At 38.0% G+C, this 18,120-nt stretch overlaps 1 protein-coding gene across 6 annotated transcripts in view; it reads right to left on the reverse strand.

Annotated features, from left to right (window-relative positions):
* Positions 1–18,120, reverse strand: part of LOC129718350 (tolloid-like protein 1) — a 75,606-nt gene that overhangs the window by 9,480 nt on the left and 48,006 nt on the right. For all 6 annotated transcript variants that reach the window (XM_055669052.1, XM_055669050.1, XM_055669051.1 and 3 more), the window contains 4 exons: positions 13,888–14,115; positions 13,158–13,567; positions 12,944–13,089; positions 9,590–9,791 (listed from right to left, as the gene is read on the reverse strand). In XM_055669052.1, the coding sequence (XP_055525027.1) occupies positions 9,590–9,791; positions 12,944–13,089; positions 13,158–13,567; positions 13,888–14,115 (986 nt within the window). The remainder of the gene's footprint in view (positions 1–9,589; positions 9,792–12,943; positions 13,090–13,157; positions 13,568–13,887; positions 14,116–18,120) is intronic.

The following is an 18,120-nucleotide window of genomic DNA, read 5'->3' on the forward strand; positions in this document are numbered from 1 at the left end:
CTGACAGGGAAGGGGAAGTTGTTCTCTTCGGAGAGCAGCTTGTCGGAGCGTCTTTCCGCAGGTTAGGGAAGCTCAAACAGCGTCTGATCCAAAGCGGACGGCTGAACTATGAAATGCGGTGTCTTGCCAGCTACACCCAAGACGGCAGCCGCGTCGCGAGACTAGGCGTCGCAGCCCTAGTAAGGCAGCATACTGAAAAAAACATACTACGAACAATCCAGAGAATTATACGAATCGGAAAAATCGGTATAGATGTAGGCAAACGAAAAAGGACAATGATTGAAAAATTGGTACCTGGAATGTTAGGACTCTGTTCGAGCTGGCACGCGCGGGCACCTTGGCCAGAGAGCTACGGAAGGCAAAAGTGGTGGTAGCAGCCATACAAAAGGTGCGCTGGCATAAACCCAAAAAATCGTGATTTCTGGGCGGTTGATCCGACCGCGGGTACTTCTTTTAGGTACCACATCTACAACAATAGCGGTGACAGAGTGGAACGGTGCGTCGGTTTCGTGCTACTAGGAAGCCAAATGAAGCGCGTCATTAGGTGGAGGCCTATTTGAGACCGTCTATGCGTATTGGGGATCAAGGGCAGATTCTTCATTTACAGCCTTATCAACGTGTACGCGCCGACAAACGATAAAACTGATGACGCACATAAGACGGTCTCCATGTAGACGAGTGGCCAAAATTACCAAAATAGGAATTCAATATTCAAGAAGTTTTGAGAACATGATTTTGTAGTTTTTGATCTATATTTTCATAATTCATCAATGAAATCTTGATATATCAAACGGTTCTGAACATTCTGGAATATATAAAATTCTACTATAGCTGTTATGGTATGTTTGCACACAATTGAGAGCTTATTATATTAGGTTTCTAAAACTGGAAGAGTGTTTGTATTAACCGTTATGTACTCGATAATTTTAACACACGTAAGTACTCGGCAGGGGACCTGGGTACCCACCAAAATGAAATGCTTCTTACTTCTTCAGTTCTTGACCTATTTTCGATTTTGACCTGTCAAAAGATTGGAAAATTTGTCTATTTCTATTATACGGGACCTAAAGAGCCATTGGTCCCCATATGGTTTCCTTAAATCCGGATCTTCGGAGCCATGTTCAAGATCGGGAATCTGCTCCAAAATGGCCTTTCGTACAAATTATCAGGTGGACTCAAAATGAATGAAAATCAACTCCTGGAGTGATTTCATGGATTTTGGTACCAATGTTGGTTGGTTTTATTGACAATTGTACTAACTTGTCTCAACGGAACATGCTCCCGAAAATCCGGGTTTACAGGAACCAGATGTCACTGGGTCATGTCGATCTCGGATTCTAAAAGTAGACAGATTTTCAAATCTTCCGACAGGCCAAGATCGAAAATCGATCAAGAAATTGAAAAGCAAGAAGCATTTCATTTTGTGGTTACCCGGTTACCCTGCCGAGTATTCAAGGGGTAAAAAAATTCGAATTTTCCAACCATTGTGCGACCATTAATTTTCCGACCATTGTGCGACGTAAAGCAGGAGTTCTATGAGCTCCTTGAGAAAACGTACGGAGAGCGCCCACAACACGACATGAAGACCGCCAGCGGAGATAAGAACGCACAAGTCAGACGAGAGGAGACGGACGACAACGAATTGAGGTTAGTGGACTTCGCCGCGGCCAGGGGAATTGCCATCTGTAGTGTCCATTTTGCACGTCTTATCATTCGGAAGCACACCTGGAGACCCCCTAATAGAGAGGCCAGCTCTCAGATCGACCACATGCTGTCACATTTTAGACGACATAGATGTGCGGTCCTTTCGAGGGCAAAACATCGGCCCGGGTCACTATCTCGTGGGAGGCGCCCGGCTGTCCAACGTGTTTAAATCGAGATCGGTGAGGAAGATAAGTCTGGACATCCAGAGGTTATCAGCGGAGGTGACAGAAGAGAAAACCCGAGCTTACGCCAACACGTTAGTAGAAGGCAATCGTGTGACGCGTCAGATGCGTGAGAAATACCGGGAGGCAAGAGCAGCAAGAAAGAGGCTTCACCACCGTAAGAAACGTGAGCACTACATCGCGTCTTCGCGGAGGCGGAGAATTGCTTCACCAGACACGTTACGAGGAGCTTTTATAGAACGATTAACGGAATCAGGAGCCGGGCCGTGCCAGTACCTACCATGTGTAATGACAGGGAGGGGAACCCGATTATCGATGAATCACAGGTGACCAGGCGTTGGAAGCAACATTTTAAAGTGGTGTTGTACGGTGAAGAAGGTAGGAGAGTTCTCGAGGGGAACAGGATAGAGATTGGGGAGGACGGAGAAGCTGTGGACCCACTAACATTGGACGAGGCAAAGAGCTGAAGAACCACAAACCGGGAAGGACGGCTTACCGGCCGAACTTTTCAAAGTCGGGAGCGAGCGGCTGTGTAAGGGTAGGGTCTGAAGAACAGCTATCTACGGACTGGTTGAAAGGGCTTTTATGCCCTTTCTACAAGAAGGGACATAGGCTCGACTGTAGTAATTATCGAGGCATAATCTTCCTCATTTCCGCTTATAAAATTCTCTCCTGTACAGGATACAGGAGAGAATTCAGCGACTGAAGCCGTTGCAGGAAGCCTTCGTTGGAGAGTACCAATGCGGGTGTCGAGCGGGACGATCTACAACGGGCCAGATGTTCACCTTAAGACAGATCCTCGACAAATTTCGAGAACACAACTTGCAGACACACCATCTGTTTATAGACTTTAAGGTGGCGTACGATACTGTGAAACGCAATGACTATGTTGAATATGGTTTTCCAACAAAACTAATTAAACTGTTACGTGCAACGCTTGACAGTTTTACATCAAGCGTCAGGACAAAGGGCAAATTTTCGGACGGACTAAAGCAAGGTGACGGGCTCTCGATCTTGCTGTTCAACATAGTTTTAGAAGGTGCAATACGAATACGAGCAGCACCACCATCACGAAGTCTCACATGCTTCAGGGTTTCGCGGAAGATATTGATATATTTTGTGTTAACCGTAGAGCTGTTGAAGAGGTCTTTACGGCTCTCAGAAGAGAAGCTGCGAGAATTGGACTCACCATAAACACTGCCAAAACAAAGTAAATGGTGACTGGCAGAGGGCGTGGTAGTTCTGCGGGTGTTGGTGATGCGGTGGAGATGGATGGGGATACTTTCGAAGTGGTCGACGATTTGTTTATCATGATACTCTCGTGACATTTGAGCCGTTGCGGAGCAGAGTGGTCTATGTGCCATCGAGCAAATTGTTCAGGAGAAGCAATCTTCGAAAAATCTCTGAATAAAATTCTGTTCAACGAATTCTTTCAAACGAAATGTTCTAATATAATGTATATGAAGTGGTTTAGCATGGGAATACATAAAATTAACAAAGTTTCTTTGCGAAACAAGTGATTTTATCTCACCAATGCAATGTACATAGACCACTCTGACTTCATATATATTTTCACTGGAATCCTTGAATCATTTCGGAACAGAGTGGTCTATGTACGAAAACCTGATAAATGACAAAGAAAATGACGGTAACTCGTATAAAATGGCTAGTGTCATATGTTATATGATACATATAACAAGTCACATGTAAGATGTCACGTGAAACATTACATGTAGCACAACATGTTACACAATACATAATATTTTACCTGTTACATTTTTCGAGTTACATTACGTGTAACATGTTACATATTACGTGTAACATGTACAAAACAAGTGACATGTTACTTATCACATGTAATATGCTACATGTTACGTGTTACATGATAGTATTACACCGATTTATGTACACAGACCACTCTGTTTCGAAACAAAATGGCCATTCTGTTTCTGACGAAATGTCCATACGGTATAAATCAGCTTTAAAATTCTACTTTTCGAAATTCTCTTAGTTTCCAAACTTCAGCTTCTTGAGTAGATGCGATTTATGCAGAAAACTCATTTTCGAAAAAAAATGGCCTTTAAACCACTTTGTTCCGCAACGGCTCATTTGACAACGAGGTGAGCCGCGAGGTGAAGAGATGGATAGCGGCAGCGAATAGGGCTTATTACGGATTGCGTAGCCAGCTTAGGTCCCGTAGCCTACAGATCTTGCCACCGTACCGATCATGAGTCTACGGACATTAATTGTGGACGTTAGAGGAGGCCGATCGACGAGCGTTTGGGGTCTTCGAGCGTAGTATCATGCGATCAACCCGGAGGCAAACTAGAAAGTGTGGTGTGCCGCAGACGCATGAATCACGAGCTGTACAAAGTATACAAACACGCCGATTCTGTCATGCTGATGAAACACGACAGGTACAGGGTTGGCCACGTAGCACGGATGGCTGATGATCGACCGGCAAAGATAACGTTTGGTAGAGAACCGGATAGAGGCCGACGACTTTGAGGAAGACCTCACACGCGCTGGATGTGTGCTGTCGACGAGGATGCCAGAGCAGCGGGTGTAAGGGGAGACTGGAGAGGAGCAACCCAAGACCGAGTTTTGTGGAGGCATATTCTGGATTCGGCATAGGATCTCAACAATCTGTAGTCATAAAAATAAAATAAAATATGGTGTTGCTTTTTGCAAATATGCTGCCGTGGAGAAAGCCAATACAGCGTTTAAAAATTGGAGCATTGAGCCTTTTAATCCAGATTTGTTTGACGATGATGACATTCGGCACGTTGTAACACATTCCGCAAGTTCATAGATACCCTTTAATACACAACAAAACCTCGATTCTACGTTACTACGATAACACAGTGCAACTTTTTTTTGCCTTGACTTCTATGTATGATTTTTCGATGAAGTTTGATGCGAAAATAAATTACTCCGAGTTTGAACATATTTCAACTTAAGGGGCAACAATGGCGCCATTTTAAATTTTTGAGAAATCGGAAATTTTTGATGTTTTTTCGACGCCATTTTGTTTTAAGACCAAATATCAAAATTCTAAGAGTTTGTCCACATATTAACATTTTCTTACCCATCTTTAAAAAAAAACAGATCTTAAATTGGATAAAAACTGAGCTTAAAACGGTGATTCTACGAAACCGATTTTGGCATGGTTTTAGTTTATTTCACAAAGCAAAATAATATCGAATATATCTGAGCATTATTGATAATGCGCTAATATCTAAAAATGGTAGTCAAATTATATCTTATATTGAGTAAAAAAGTCTCAGAAATCGAATGGTTGGTGTCTGATCTACGTCAAATGTCAGCAATATGTCGATTTTGCCCCAATTCCTCTACAATAAAAAAATAGATTTATCTCGACGTTAAATTACCTTATTTGAAATCTGTTTAATGTAATATCAAAACTGTAAGCGATACTCAAAGATACAATAACAATTTGTCTTCACATGATCCTCTCCTTTTTGCGGGGAGGGGGTCACATTTGACTTTATCGAAGACGCGATGATTCTGTCTCATAGCTGAAACGAGATTTTTATGTTCTGACCGGTTCTGGCCAAAAATGCAACCCCTCCCCGCAAAAGGGGGAGACAAATTGTTATTGTATCTTTGAGTATCGCTTACACTCTTGATATTATATTAAACAGATTTCAAATCTATCTTCTAAACATATAAAAATGCAGCTCTGTCTATCTGTCTGATTCATATAGGCTTCGAAACTACCGAACCGATCGGCGTGAAATTTTGTATATAGGGGTTTTAGGGGCCGGGAAAGGTGACTAAGATAGTTCGAGATCCCTCCCTCTTCTGCAAGGGAGGGGTCCCATACAAATAAAACACAAATTTCTGCACACCTCGAGAACTAACCTAGTAAATAGAACCAAATTTGGCATGTTGATGTTTTTAGGAGTAACAAATATGTATTTGTATATAGGGGTTTAAGGACCGGGAAAGGTGACTAAGATAGTTCGACACCCTTCTCTCTTCTGGAAGGGAGCGGTCCCATACAAATGAAACACAAATTTCTGCACATCTCGAGAACTAACAAAGTATATGGAAAAATATTTGGCCGGTGGATGTTTTTACGGGTAACAAATATATTCGTAATGGTTTGACACCCCTCCCTTTTCTATATGGAAGGGGTCTAATACAAATAAAATACAAATTTCGCACAGCTCGAGAACTAATCAACCAAATACAACCAAATTTGGCATGTGAATACTTTTAGAGGTAACAAATATGTCCATAATGGTTCGGCACCCCTCTACCAAACAAATGAAACACAAATATCTGCACATCTCCAACCAACCAAATAAATGAAACGAAATTTGGTAGGTGAATGTTTTTTGGGGTAACAAACATGACCATAATGTTTTTACACCCCTCCTTCTTCTGGAAGGAGGGGTATTAAATTGAAAATGTTGGTATTTGGTATGTGGAGGTTTTTGGAACCAAAAAAAAGTTTTCATGGTGGTTCGACACTCCTCCCACTTCTGGATGGGTGGGCTATTATACATATCACACACAAATTTCTATGGTGGTTTGACACTCCCCGGAAGGAGAGGGAGGTCTCCCATACAATCTCAACAGATATTTCATCCAGGTTTTCCGAAAAACAGCGTGAAATGATCGGGTCGATGCACTGGAGCCATTTTAAGAAATGGCCGATTTCCATCCAATATGAGCATCTCAGGAACCAGAATAATGCACAGAACATAAAAATCGATCACAGACACCATTTCAAATTCAAAGATGGCGACTTCCGGTGTCTGGCAAAAATGGTGTCGGTGAAAATGACCAAATACGATTCAACATAAATGTTTCCGGAGCTAGAATGACACCCAGAGGTCAGAAATTGATTTCACATGCCATTTTGAAATCCAAGATGGCAACTTCCGGTTTCTGAAAAACAGCGGCAAATGACCAAATATTACCCAATATGGGTATTTTCGAAATTGTTATGATGCACTAAAGCCACAAATCGACCTCAGGCATTATGTTGAATTGTAGAATGGCGACTTCCGGTGTCTGGAACACAGCCGAAAATGACCAAATAGCACCCAATATGGGTGTTTCTTTAACCAGAACGACGCTCAGAGGCCAGAAATTGTCTCCAAATGTTATTTTGAAATCCAAGATGGCGACTTCCGGTTTCTGTAAAATACCCAAAAATGACCAAAAACCACCCAATGTGCTCCAAATGCCATTTTGAATTTCAACATGGCGACTTCCAATTTCTGAAGAACCGCGGAAAATGACCAAGAACACCAAATATGGGTGTTTCTTAAACCGGAACAACACTCAAGAGTCAGAAATTGATAACATTAAAAAATCCAAGATGGCGACTTACGGTTTCTGAAAAATAGCCCAAAGTGATAAAATATCACTCAATATGAGTATCACTGGAATCATAATGATGCAAGGAGCTAAAAATTGACCTCAGACACAATTTTAAATTGTAAGATGGCAATTTCTGGGAAACAGCCGGAAATAATCGAATACTGCTACACATGGATGATTCCATAATCGAAATGATGTATAAAAGCCGAGCATTGACCCTGGACATCATTTTGAGTTTGTAGATGACCACTTTCAGTTTCTGGAAAAAAACGATAATAACTGAATACCATTGAATATGGGTATTTCCGGAAAAGAGGTGATGTACAAAAGCCAAAAGTCGAGGATGTTGTCATTCCGATAAAACCAATCATTTCAAACGATATAAGTCGTTACAAGTCGCAAGGGATCAATGAATTTGCAATGTTTAAAATTATTAAATTAAACACAAAAATAGACGGGACGAACTTTGCCGGGCCTGCTAGTGAGTTAATATAACGTCGAGATAAACCTATTTTAGTATTGTTGGGGAATTGGGGCAAAATTGATTGCTGACATTTTACGTGGATCAGACACCTACCAATCGATTCCTGAGCCTTTTTTACTCAATATAAGACATAATTTGACTACCACTTGTAGATATTAGCGCTTTACCATTAATGCTCAGACATATTCGATATGGTTTTGCTTTGTGAAATATACTGAAACCATACCAAAACCGGTTTCGTAGAATCACCGTTTTGGGCTCAGTTTTTGTCCGATTTATCTGTTTTTTTTAAAGATGGGTAAGAAGATGTTAATTTGTGGACAAACTCTTAGAATTTCAATATTTGGTCCTAAAACAAAATGGCGTTAGAAAAACATCGAAAATTTCCGATTTCTCAAAAATTCAAAAAGGGCGCCATTGTTGCCTCTTAGATTGAATATGTTCAAATTCGGGGAACTTTAGTTTTGCATCAAAATACACAAAAAAATTATATATAAGAACCAAGGCAGAAAAAAGTCAATTTTTGTTGCACTGTTAAATAGTTTATGCACTAACCGTCGCAATACTTTCGATCTCTGGTACAATGCACTTTGAAAAGACAAACGACGTCGACGACCTGCAAGTACAACCACTGACTGGATTTAAGTAAGTCATCCAGATTGACTCTAGCTGAAGCGACCACTTCCTAAGAGAAATGACCCTCAACAGAGAAAAACGACAGGACAGAAATCCAAGATAATTACAAGTACACCGGCAAAAGACAAACTATTATCTGCGCTCGCAAGTCCAAGGAGAAACGTGAGCTTGCATCAAAATACCCACAACGAAGTATCAAGAAAAAAGTAAACAATGATTGATCAATATTTAAATTTATTTGAGTAAGTGTAAATAGTTTTGTTTCCTTTACCGAATGCCCTGTGCAAAATTTTGTCGGAAAGAGAGTTAAAAATGTGTCTTTAAAGGTAAAGAAAACAATAACATGTTTCGTTTGGCAAATCTCTCAAAAAATTGGCCACAAACTCTTGAAGTTGATAAATATCGACAATTTCAATGACGGAAACGAAAACTCTGATTATCCAGCTGTCTCACGAATACATAATATAGGGGAAGGGGTAATAAAATGGACACCCTAAGTTATTTTCCAATTTTATTTAACATTAAAACCATGAGTCGATCGCGTACATTAACTGAGCAACTAATGATTGATCCAAAAAATAGGTAGAAATACTCTAATATAGTAATTTTCGAAGTTTTCATGAGCGTTTTTGAAAAAAGTTTTCTGGGGGTAAAATGGACACGTGTGGGTAGAATGAATATAGAGAGGTGGTAATATGAACACCTTGGACGTGAAGCTTGATTATCGCTTCACTGGTAGCAAAATGTTGTTCGATTACACCCTATGTTGCAACAAAGAAAAGTCTTTGCACAGTGTTTCCTCCAGCGAAGGGCCAGCACTATCGGTTTTTAATTTTCTTTTTTATCATCCCTTATTATACGAATGTGGTACGGGTTACATTTTTTCGGGTTTTCTGAGTTACTGTTTTTTTTTTAAATTTTATAAGTATGATTCTAATGATTACTCGAAACAAAAAATGTATGACTTGCTTTTCGTTCGATTTTTGTACACTTATGGCATGGTCACCTCTCGATTCTACATACCAACAGAATTAGGAGACTGCAGTTTTTTTTTATTCAATTATTGTTACCATTACCGTTTATGCAACTACTTCCAAATTTATTTGGTAAATTGTAAAAATTAACAAATTTGTCAACCGAAACCGCAGATATAATTAAATTTTACTGCATGTCTCATCCTAAGTTTTATAAACACAACGTTAAATTCTCTTCTAGTACAATTTACCTTCGTAACTGGCAGCGAATCCTCGCATGCTGGACTGTCGGTAAGTTGTGGTATACGTGAGCAGCATTCGACTTCCAGTTGATTTGATCAGATCGTTCACTTTTCCAGATCCGCAAAATTTACCGAGAATGGGTGATTTATGCCAGTAACCATCGCGGATTTCCAAATAGTCAGAGCGACAGTTGTTAGATTTATATATGTCCTATTTTGAATGTAATAAAAAAAATATCAATAGTAGTTTTTGGTGCAGCTAGCTTAAATTTAAAATTTAACTCGAATTCAATTTTTGATGTAGATTTAGGAATAATCGAGACACCATCATATGTTCTGCTTTTCAAATTGTTGATTCAGTTGGGTGCATCAAACGCCAAACGCCATTAAAAAAACAAAATGAGTTTTAAACTCCAGTGGATGTGGAAATTATTAATAATGAATGATGATGAGAATCGCGAAACCATTTGAACAGCTTTTAATCATATTATAACAAAAACTTTGAATGACAATTAATTTACAAAATAATTACTCAAAATAACGTATCTGCTGCTTGGTACAGTTTGGTTGTACCGCGACCGTATGTAAAATTTTTTTTTGATTTCATATTATTTGATCATTAGCATTTTGTGATTTGATTTACATGACCTTCACAGTGATTAATAGACGTGGTACGTTTTACTGAAAAAAATTCACTGAACTATTTATCATATCTGTGCAATTCCAAGCAACGATTTTCGATGAAAAAATAGTTTCAGAGCCAAGACTTTTTGCTTGATCGGTGTAGTGTCTTTGTTAAAGTTGTTGTTACTATCCACACCATTACCGTAAATATACAGGGATACCAAATTTTTATTGATTCGCAAATATTTGCAGTTTTATTATAGTTTCTGCAGATTTTTGTTAAAGTCTATTAATGTACGCGCAAAATTTTTCAGAATGTGTGCAATTTGTTCCGATTTTTCTGCGCGAGCGCAAAGTTTTCGAATCACGAATACATTTTCTTCTAATTTTAAGTTAATAATTCCAGCTTTTCGAGTAGTTGCAGACATTTTTCAAAAACATCTGACACCGTAGCCGAATGTTTAATTTTCGTAGAAACACCTCGCTCACTGCCATATGGCTCTGCTAGGCCTAATGCGAAACGAAGCGTTTTCAATTATGCTCACTTTGTTGATACTATACGGGGGACAACTAGAATTTTGGAATTTTTTTTCGAAGCTCTTTTATTCAACTACAAACACGCTTAGAGAGAAATGAGTGTATGTAAATGTAAGCTTTCTCTCGTTGCTCTCTCCACCAGTATTTTTTATTTTGCTAATGCATATCAGTAATGTTAAAAATGGCGTCGTAAGAAGTAGCCTTGTACGGTAAAAAAAATTAAAAGTAAAAATCTTTTGGCTTCGACTAGGTATAATTTCCTCTAAGCCGACCAAAATAAAGGACAAAAAAGGACTTCATCCTTCTTGTCTAAATCATGGTTCAAGTCTAGTGGTTTGTTTTTTTTTTATAAGGATGTGTACTATAACGAATGTTTGAAGGAAATTATCTTAAATACCATTTTGAAATCCAAGACGGCGACTTCCGGTTTGTGAAAAACAGCCCAAAATAACCAATCAGGCACCATTTTGAATTGCTTAATGGCAACTTCTAGGGAACAGTCGAAAATCACCGAATAATACTCAATATGGATATCGAGATGATGCATAGAAACCAAACATTGACCCTGGACACCATTTTGAATTTAAAGACGACCACTTTTAGTTTCTGGAAAACAACCAAAATAACTAAATTTCCGGTGTCAGATTGAGGCCAGAAAATCTGCTGAAAATGACCGAATACCACCCAATATGAATATATTGAATATATATATATATATATATATATATATATATATATATATATATATATATATATATATATATATATATATATATATATATATATATATATATATATATATATATATATATATATATATATATATATATATAGGAAATTTTGATTCCATTTCGTGTGTTTTGGTTGGATAGAGCATCATCACATGAGCCGTTACGGAACAGAGTGGTCTATGTGCCATTGAGCAAATTGTTCAGGAGAAGCAATTTTCGAAAAATCTCTGAATAAAATTCTGTTCAACGGATTCTTTCAACTCATTTTTCGATTTAGTGCTAACGTAAGAACTGTATTAATCACATAAAAACGCGACGCGCTAACGGACACAACACTTATTGTTCTTACAAACGTAAAAGGACAACAAAAAATTACCTTTCAAGTCGACCGGTTTCGGTTCCCGTGTGGATTCTTTCAAACAAAATGTTCTAATATAAAGGTTATGAAGTGGTTTAACATGGAGATACATACAATTACAATTAACAATTTCTTTGCGAAATCGGTGATTTTATCTCACCAATGTACATAGACCACTCTGACTTCATATATATATTCACTGCAATCCCCAAACCGTTTCGGAACAGAGTGTTCTATGTACACAAAACTGGTAAATGACAATGAAAATTATGGTAACTCGTATAAAATGGCTAGTGTCACCTGTTATATGATACATATAGCATGTCACATGTAAGATGTCACGTGTAACATTACATGTAACACAACATGTTACATGTTACATAATATTTTACATGTTACATTTTTCGTGTTACATTACGTGTAACATGTTACATATTACGTGTGACATGTACAGAACAAGTGACATGTTACTTATCATATATAATTTGGTACATGTTACGTGTTACATGTTAGTATTACACCGATTTATGTACATAGAAAAACTTTAATCGGAAAACCAGTTACAGACAACATTTATCATATGTTAAATAATCTTTTTTCGTTGATAATAAATGTATTTTTATGAGAAATAAATCGTTTTCTCTTTAGGTATATATACCTTTTTTGACAGTTTATTATTAGAAGATGGTCCAGCTATCGGAAACTGGTTCCAAGCCCAATGAACTATTCTAATTCTATGGCGGTGATTACAAAAAAAAAATAATGTCGCGAAAATCCTTAGCGGAACCAGTACTTTTTCCCAGATTGAATTCACACCAATCAAACAAACTGTTCTAGCCCGAGAATGTTTTCAATCATCAGTACCATTTTTACACAAACCCTGTTCAAAAATTACCAGGGATTAAAAAAAATACTACGTGATAGCCCAAAATGACGCCTCATTGTACATCTGTGCCAAGTTTCAGTCAAATAAAAAATGACAATTGAAAATTATTAGAATTACTAAATCTTACATGAATTTGGACATCTATCATATTTTTTCGTACACTAAAAAACATTCAATATATAACTGAAATGACATTTTAGATGCTGGATAAGCTTTTAGTACTTTACCAGATCCGTTATGTTAAGTACAATTCTTTCTCCGTGTGTGGCCGTTATTCGCCATTCGCATCTTTCTGGATCGGTGGGTGGTGTGACGGAGTAGTAACTAGGCGAGGTAAATGATGCCAAATTTTCTTGAAATGTGCGGCCGCACTCTGGAATAGTAACATAATTAAATACTGACCGCTTTTATAGAATATAATATTTGCTGAGTAACACGGACTGGCACATTTGTACAGGAGATTTGCTTGAGCGATGTCTCCTTCGCTAAGTCTCAATCTTTGACCGATTTCAGGACGCTTCCGGCCGGGCATTTCAATCGGGAAAATTGTATCTAGATAGGTGCCTTTGGAAAAAGTATTTCTTGCGTAATGCATGATGGAGTCGTAGTCATATGGCAGCCCCAGAGAATTAACCTCGTCTTCGGTTAATTTATTAAAGTTGTACTCCTGTCCGACCATGATGTTATTCTTTTCAATTACCACGTGGTTCTCGCGATCCGGCCGGGTGTGCTCATGCCAGAAACCTACCACGTGTCCTAATTCGTGCACAACGATGCCAAATTTGTCACAGTTTTTACCAATCGAAATAGCTTGCGGCCCATTGCCACGTTTTCCTACAAACGAGCAACAACTGGAACAGGACATTAGAGTGTGCTATCAATCATTGGAAATTTTTCGGGCACATGGTAAACACTGTAAGTGGCGTAGTAAGGTGTAAACTTCAAATCATGCCAAATTATTTTTAAACCTATTTTTACTGTGCATATAACTATGATTTGCATGTAATTTTGTTTTTTTTTTTATTAATTCTCATAACAGAGAATGAGAAGAATCACGACATAAAAATTCTCGTTTGATCAACTGGATTCTGTTGATGATAATGACCGAGTTGCAATCAATATTAGGAAACCGTACCTTTCAACGCCACTGTTTTGATTACATAAAACTCACCCGCATTGGCGTTCTGTAAAAACAATGTAGTTGGGATGTTCGATGGGATTCCGCTCGACAAATTTTATACACGTGTAGTTTTCCCAGTGACGCATTGCCTGTTTGAAGAGGGCTTTATGTAAACCACTAAAATTGCCATCAATCTCGTATGGGATGACACCAAAGTCCCAGATGCGCTCCTTCTTTGCAGTGGCAGCTCGTGTTGCTCGATGATGTTCGGGTAGCGTTCTGAAATCAGAAATAGTTTACACTTTACGTGGTTTGCGAAATGTACCGATTTTTATTATGCGGTGTACAGTCAACATATGCACTGAAGAAAGCTGAAAGTAGCAATACGAAGACAAGTAAATTGTTATTTACTTTTGAATTCAATAGACAAATTTATTGGAAACCTTTCTCTTCGTATTAAGTATTGAAATCTGTTTTACTTATAATCAGAAAAACGGTTTTTCAAATTTGACGTTGAGCCGACTTATAACCGAATATTGACCATTTTTGATTTGAATGAAAATTTGCACGCGTGTTTGACTCTGAGTATTTTTCACGGATGGAAGAATTTTTCAGACTCAAGACTACTTTCCTAGAAGGGCGTATGCATTTTGGCATAGGTTTTGTTCAAAGTATTGTAGCTCAGATACCCTGGTTGTACAGGAAAACTGCCTATTATATAGAATTATAGGGAGCTTGTGTGTACAACTCACAAAAAAACATATTTTCCCAAAAAACTGAAATCTTTCAAACCTTATATTGAAATATCTCAAAATCCAAATCAAAATTTGAATGTATTTAAAAGGGTAGTCACCGAGAGTGGTTTGAATTGATATTAAAATTACATTGCATCATTAGAATTCCAATATTCTCAAAAAAGTTGCAATGAAACTTAACTTTCAAGAAAAATTTGTCTTACATTTCTACATCCAGAACATTTTATCAAGAAATTTGGAATATTGTTGAATTCTAACAAAAAAAAAAAAATGTGAGGGAAAAATGTCATCCTGTTTTTAATCCATAATTTATAACTTACTAGCTGATACCTGGCCCACGTTGCTGGGCCTCTTAGCCTGTGACGACAACTACGTATCTCTCATATCTGCCATAATTTCAAACATATAATAACATTACCATGTAGTTAAAAAAACGCGTTTAAATTTACATTTCCTTACATGCACATAAAGAGAACATTGAAATTGATTATGTGTTATCATTTGTAATAGAAATTTTTGAAAATTCTGGCATATTTTTTTTTTATTCTCGCTTATTTTCTGTCGGTCTAGTTCCGCCACTGTTGTGGCCAATCACCGACGCCCAGGGAGGCGACTCCACACCCAGGACCCTAACTCACGATCCGTTTATTAACGGACCGGCGCCAACGGCTTTACTTCCTCATGCGATGGAAGGCGTGATCCCAGAGATTTTTCGCCTCAGAAAATCTCCCGGTGTCGGCTAGGATTGAATCTAGACCAGTTGGGTTGGTTGTGAGTGGATCACGCCACCCCACAACCATTGACACCTATGTCAGCGTTGGGATTCGAGCCCAGGCGTCGAGCGTGGTTGGCGGAGACGTTACCAACCACACTAGGCCCCCGCTCCTTCTGGTATATTTGTCTGGCCAGGGATAGATTCAGCATTATCAAAGATAACTAGAACAAGATACCTAACGTCCATATTTTTCATACATTTTTAACACGACCGATTTCTGACGGTTAGTGCTGCCATCTGCTAACTTAAATTCTCATAAAATTGTCACTATGAGCAAAATCGATTTTACGTGCATAGTCCGTCATCGATCGTTAAGCTGTTCAAGATTGTGTTATGAAAAAGGTTTAGCAGTTTGGTCAGCTCGACGCTTAAGATAACATGCAGATTATATTGTCGTTTTTTGCACTTAATGCTATTGCCATATTTTTTGCATTTCAAAGTACGAAAGAAAAGTGTGAAGTTGACTGTTAGAGTGGGGGTTTACATTGAGGAATTATATTTATTAAATCGATTTTTTTTATTCAAGATAATTTAAGAAGTGTTTTTGTTCAACATAAAAAGGGTATCCAGTCATTTTAATAACTACCTTCACCTGTTTATGTTGGGTGGTTAATCACTATATCTAACATTGTAAAATAAACTTTAAAAGGTCTAGTAAAATAAATGTTGGGGCCTAAATTTCAGATTCAGCTAAATCAATAGTATCCGTAAAAATCATTGATTTAAATTTGAATGAGGTATTATCTCGTAATATTGTTTGCAAAGCCACGACCGCAAATTTTACGTCTAACGCTGTTTGTTACATGGCTTGCATTATTGCATGTAAGAACGATCGTAAGGGATAAATTCAAAGTAAACTGCTCCTTTTCAATAATTCTTTGAATGATAGTCGATAAGATTACGATGGATTATCTCGTATCAATATGTTTATGTCAATAACTTCCACTAATCATTGTTGGCTGTTATTCAGAAACCGGAAATCGCCATCTTGGATTTGGCGTCAAAAACAACCAATAAATCCACCGAACTATCCGCTCATTTTCGAAAACCGGATATCGCCATTTGGGGTTTTAAAAAGGCGCCTGGATTTGATTTCCGATCTCTGGGTATCATAGCGTTTCCGGAATGATCTGTTTGGCTATTTTTGAGCAATTCTACGTTGCAATTCCAGATTCTAAGTTGCCACTTCGGATTGAAAAATGTCGTTAGGGGTCGATTTTTGGCATATGTGCATCATTTCGATTTCTGGAAACTGGAGGTCACCATTTTGGATTTCAGGTCTGACTATTTTGCGACTAAAAATCATTTCTATTAAACTAATTTTACAAACTTTACAGAATTTTTGCATATAACTGAAACTGGGATTGTCAATAGTAGTACTGCTCACTCGCTTCTCGCTTGAAAAATGCGTTGCGGCACCAACTTTGAAGGCCCATATTTTTTGATCAAAAAATATCACCACCGCGAAATTTTCAGGGCAGTTTCGAAATTTCGTCAAAAATACTTGTGATTTTTTTCAGATTTTTCAGTGCCCCAGAACATAGATTTTCAACATATTGTTTTAAATAGTTACTATTGAAAAAATATGTTTTTTCTTCAAAAAAAATATTTTCGTAAACTACGACTCAGGATGCATCTGATGTGAAAATTTCATCAAATTCGATGCAATATTTTTAAAGCTATGTCTATTTAAAAACAATTTTGACCTAAATTTCAAATGACAATAACAACTTGTAAATTTACTCAAATTCAATAAAAATTGGAAAATCAACTTCCCGAGTGAAACTCTTGAAGTTTTTAATACTTATTTGAAAAAATTAGACATCGCGATTTTTAGTGATCCGTTTCACGAATTCTGACCCATTTCCAAATAGCGTCTGGATTTGAATTTCGGTATTTGGGCATCATCTCGGCTATGGAATGACTATTTTTAGCTATTTTCCAGCAACCGGAAGTTACAACCTCGAATTTAAAAATGGCGTCTGTAAACGATTTTTGGTTTATGTGCATCATCTCGATTACAAAAATGCCCATTTTGGGTGGGGTGGAGAGCGACTCTATAAATTTCAAAATGGTATCTGTTGCCGTTTCGGTTTCTGGGTCCGTTTTGGTTCCATGATAAACCATAGTAGTCGTTGTTTGATAATTTCCTGAGACCGGATGTCGTCATCTTGGATTTTAAAATGGCGTCTAGAATTGATTTACAGTCTCGGCACTGTTCTGGTTTAAGAAACATTTATATTGGGTGGAATAGGAACGTTCTCTAGAAACCGGAAAATCTTGACATCTTGGGTCAATTTCCGGCCTCTAGATATTACCTCGGTTCCAAAATACTCTTTTTTTTTCTCATATATCATTTATTTGACACGGCACAATTACAATTTAATGTTTAACGACGCCAATTATATCTGGTGACTTAAAAACTAAAAGCAAATTTTTTATCCTCGCTGCCGACTACGAGCTGAAATTAAGTCTAACTTAAAACTAGCATGAATTTTTCAATGTTTTGTTTTTGAATGGTCGTCTGGTGCTCTTCGAATGGCCGATGTCATGAGCTGGGGCAGGGGCTTGTATCCTCGGATCCTGGAGGTATTGTGCGGGGTCTAGTTGCTGGTTATGGTTCGTTGTTGTTGTTCGCTAGTGTTCAAGTGGCCATATGGTATGTGCCGCTGAGCCAAGATATCACTGAAGGCCTCGGGTGGCGAATTCAAGTGGGGTGCAGTTGCTGATTCCAAAATCTGTGCTTAAGGTTCA

Source organism: Wyeomyia smithii, chromosome 1, assembly GCF_029784165.1.
Source record: "Wyeomyia smithii strain HCP4-BCI-WySm-NY-G18 chromosome 1, ASM2978416v1, whole genome shotgun sequence".
NCBI lineage: Eukaryota > Metazoa > Arthropoda > Insecta > Diptera > Culicidae > Wyeomyia > Wyeomyia smithii.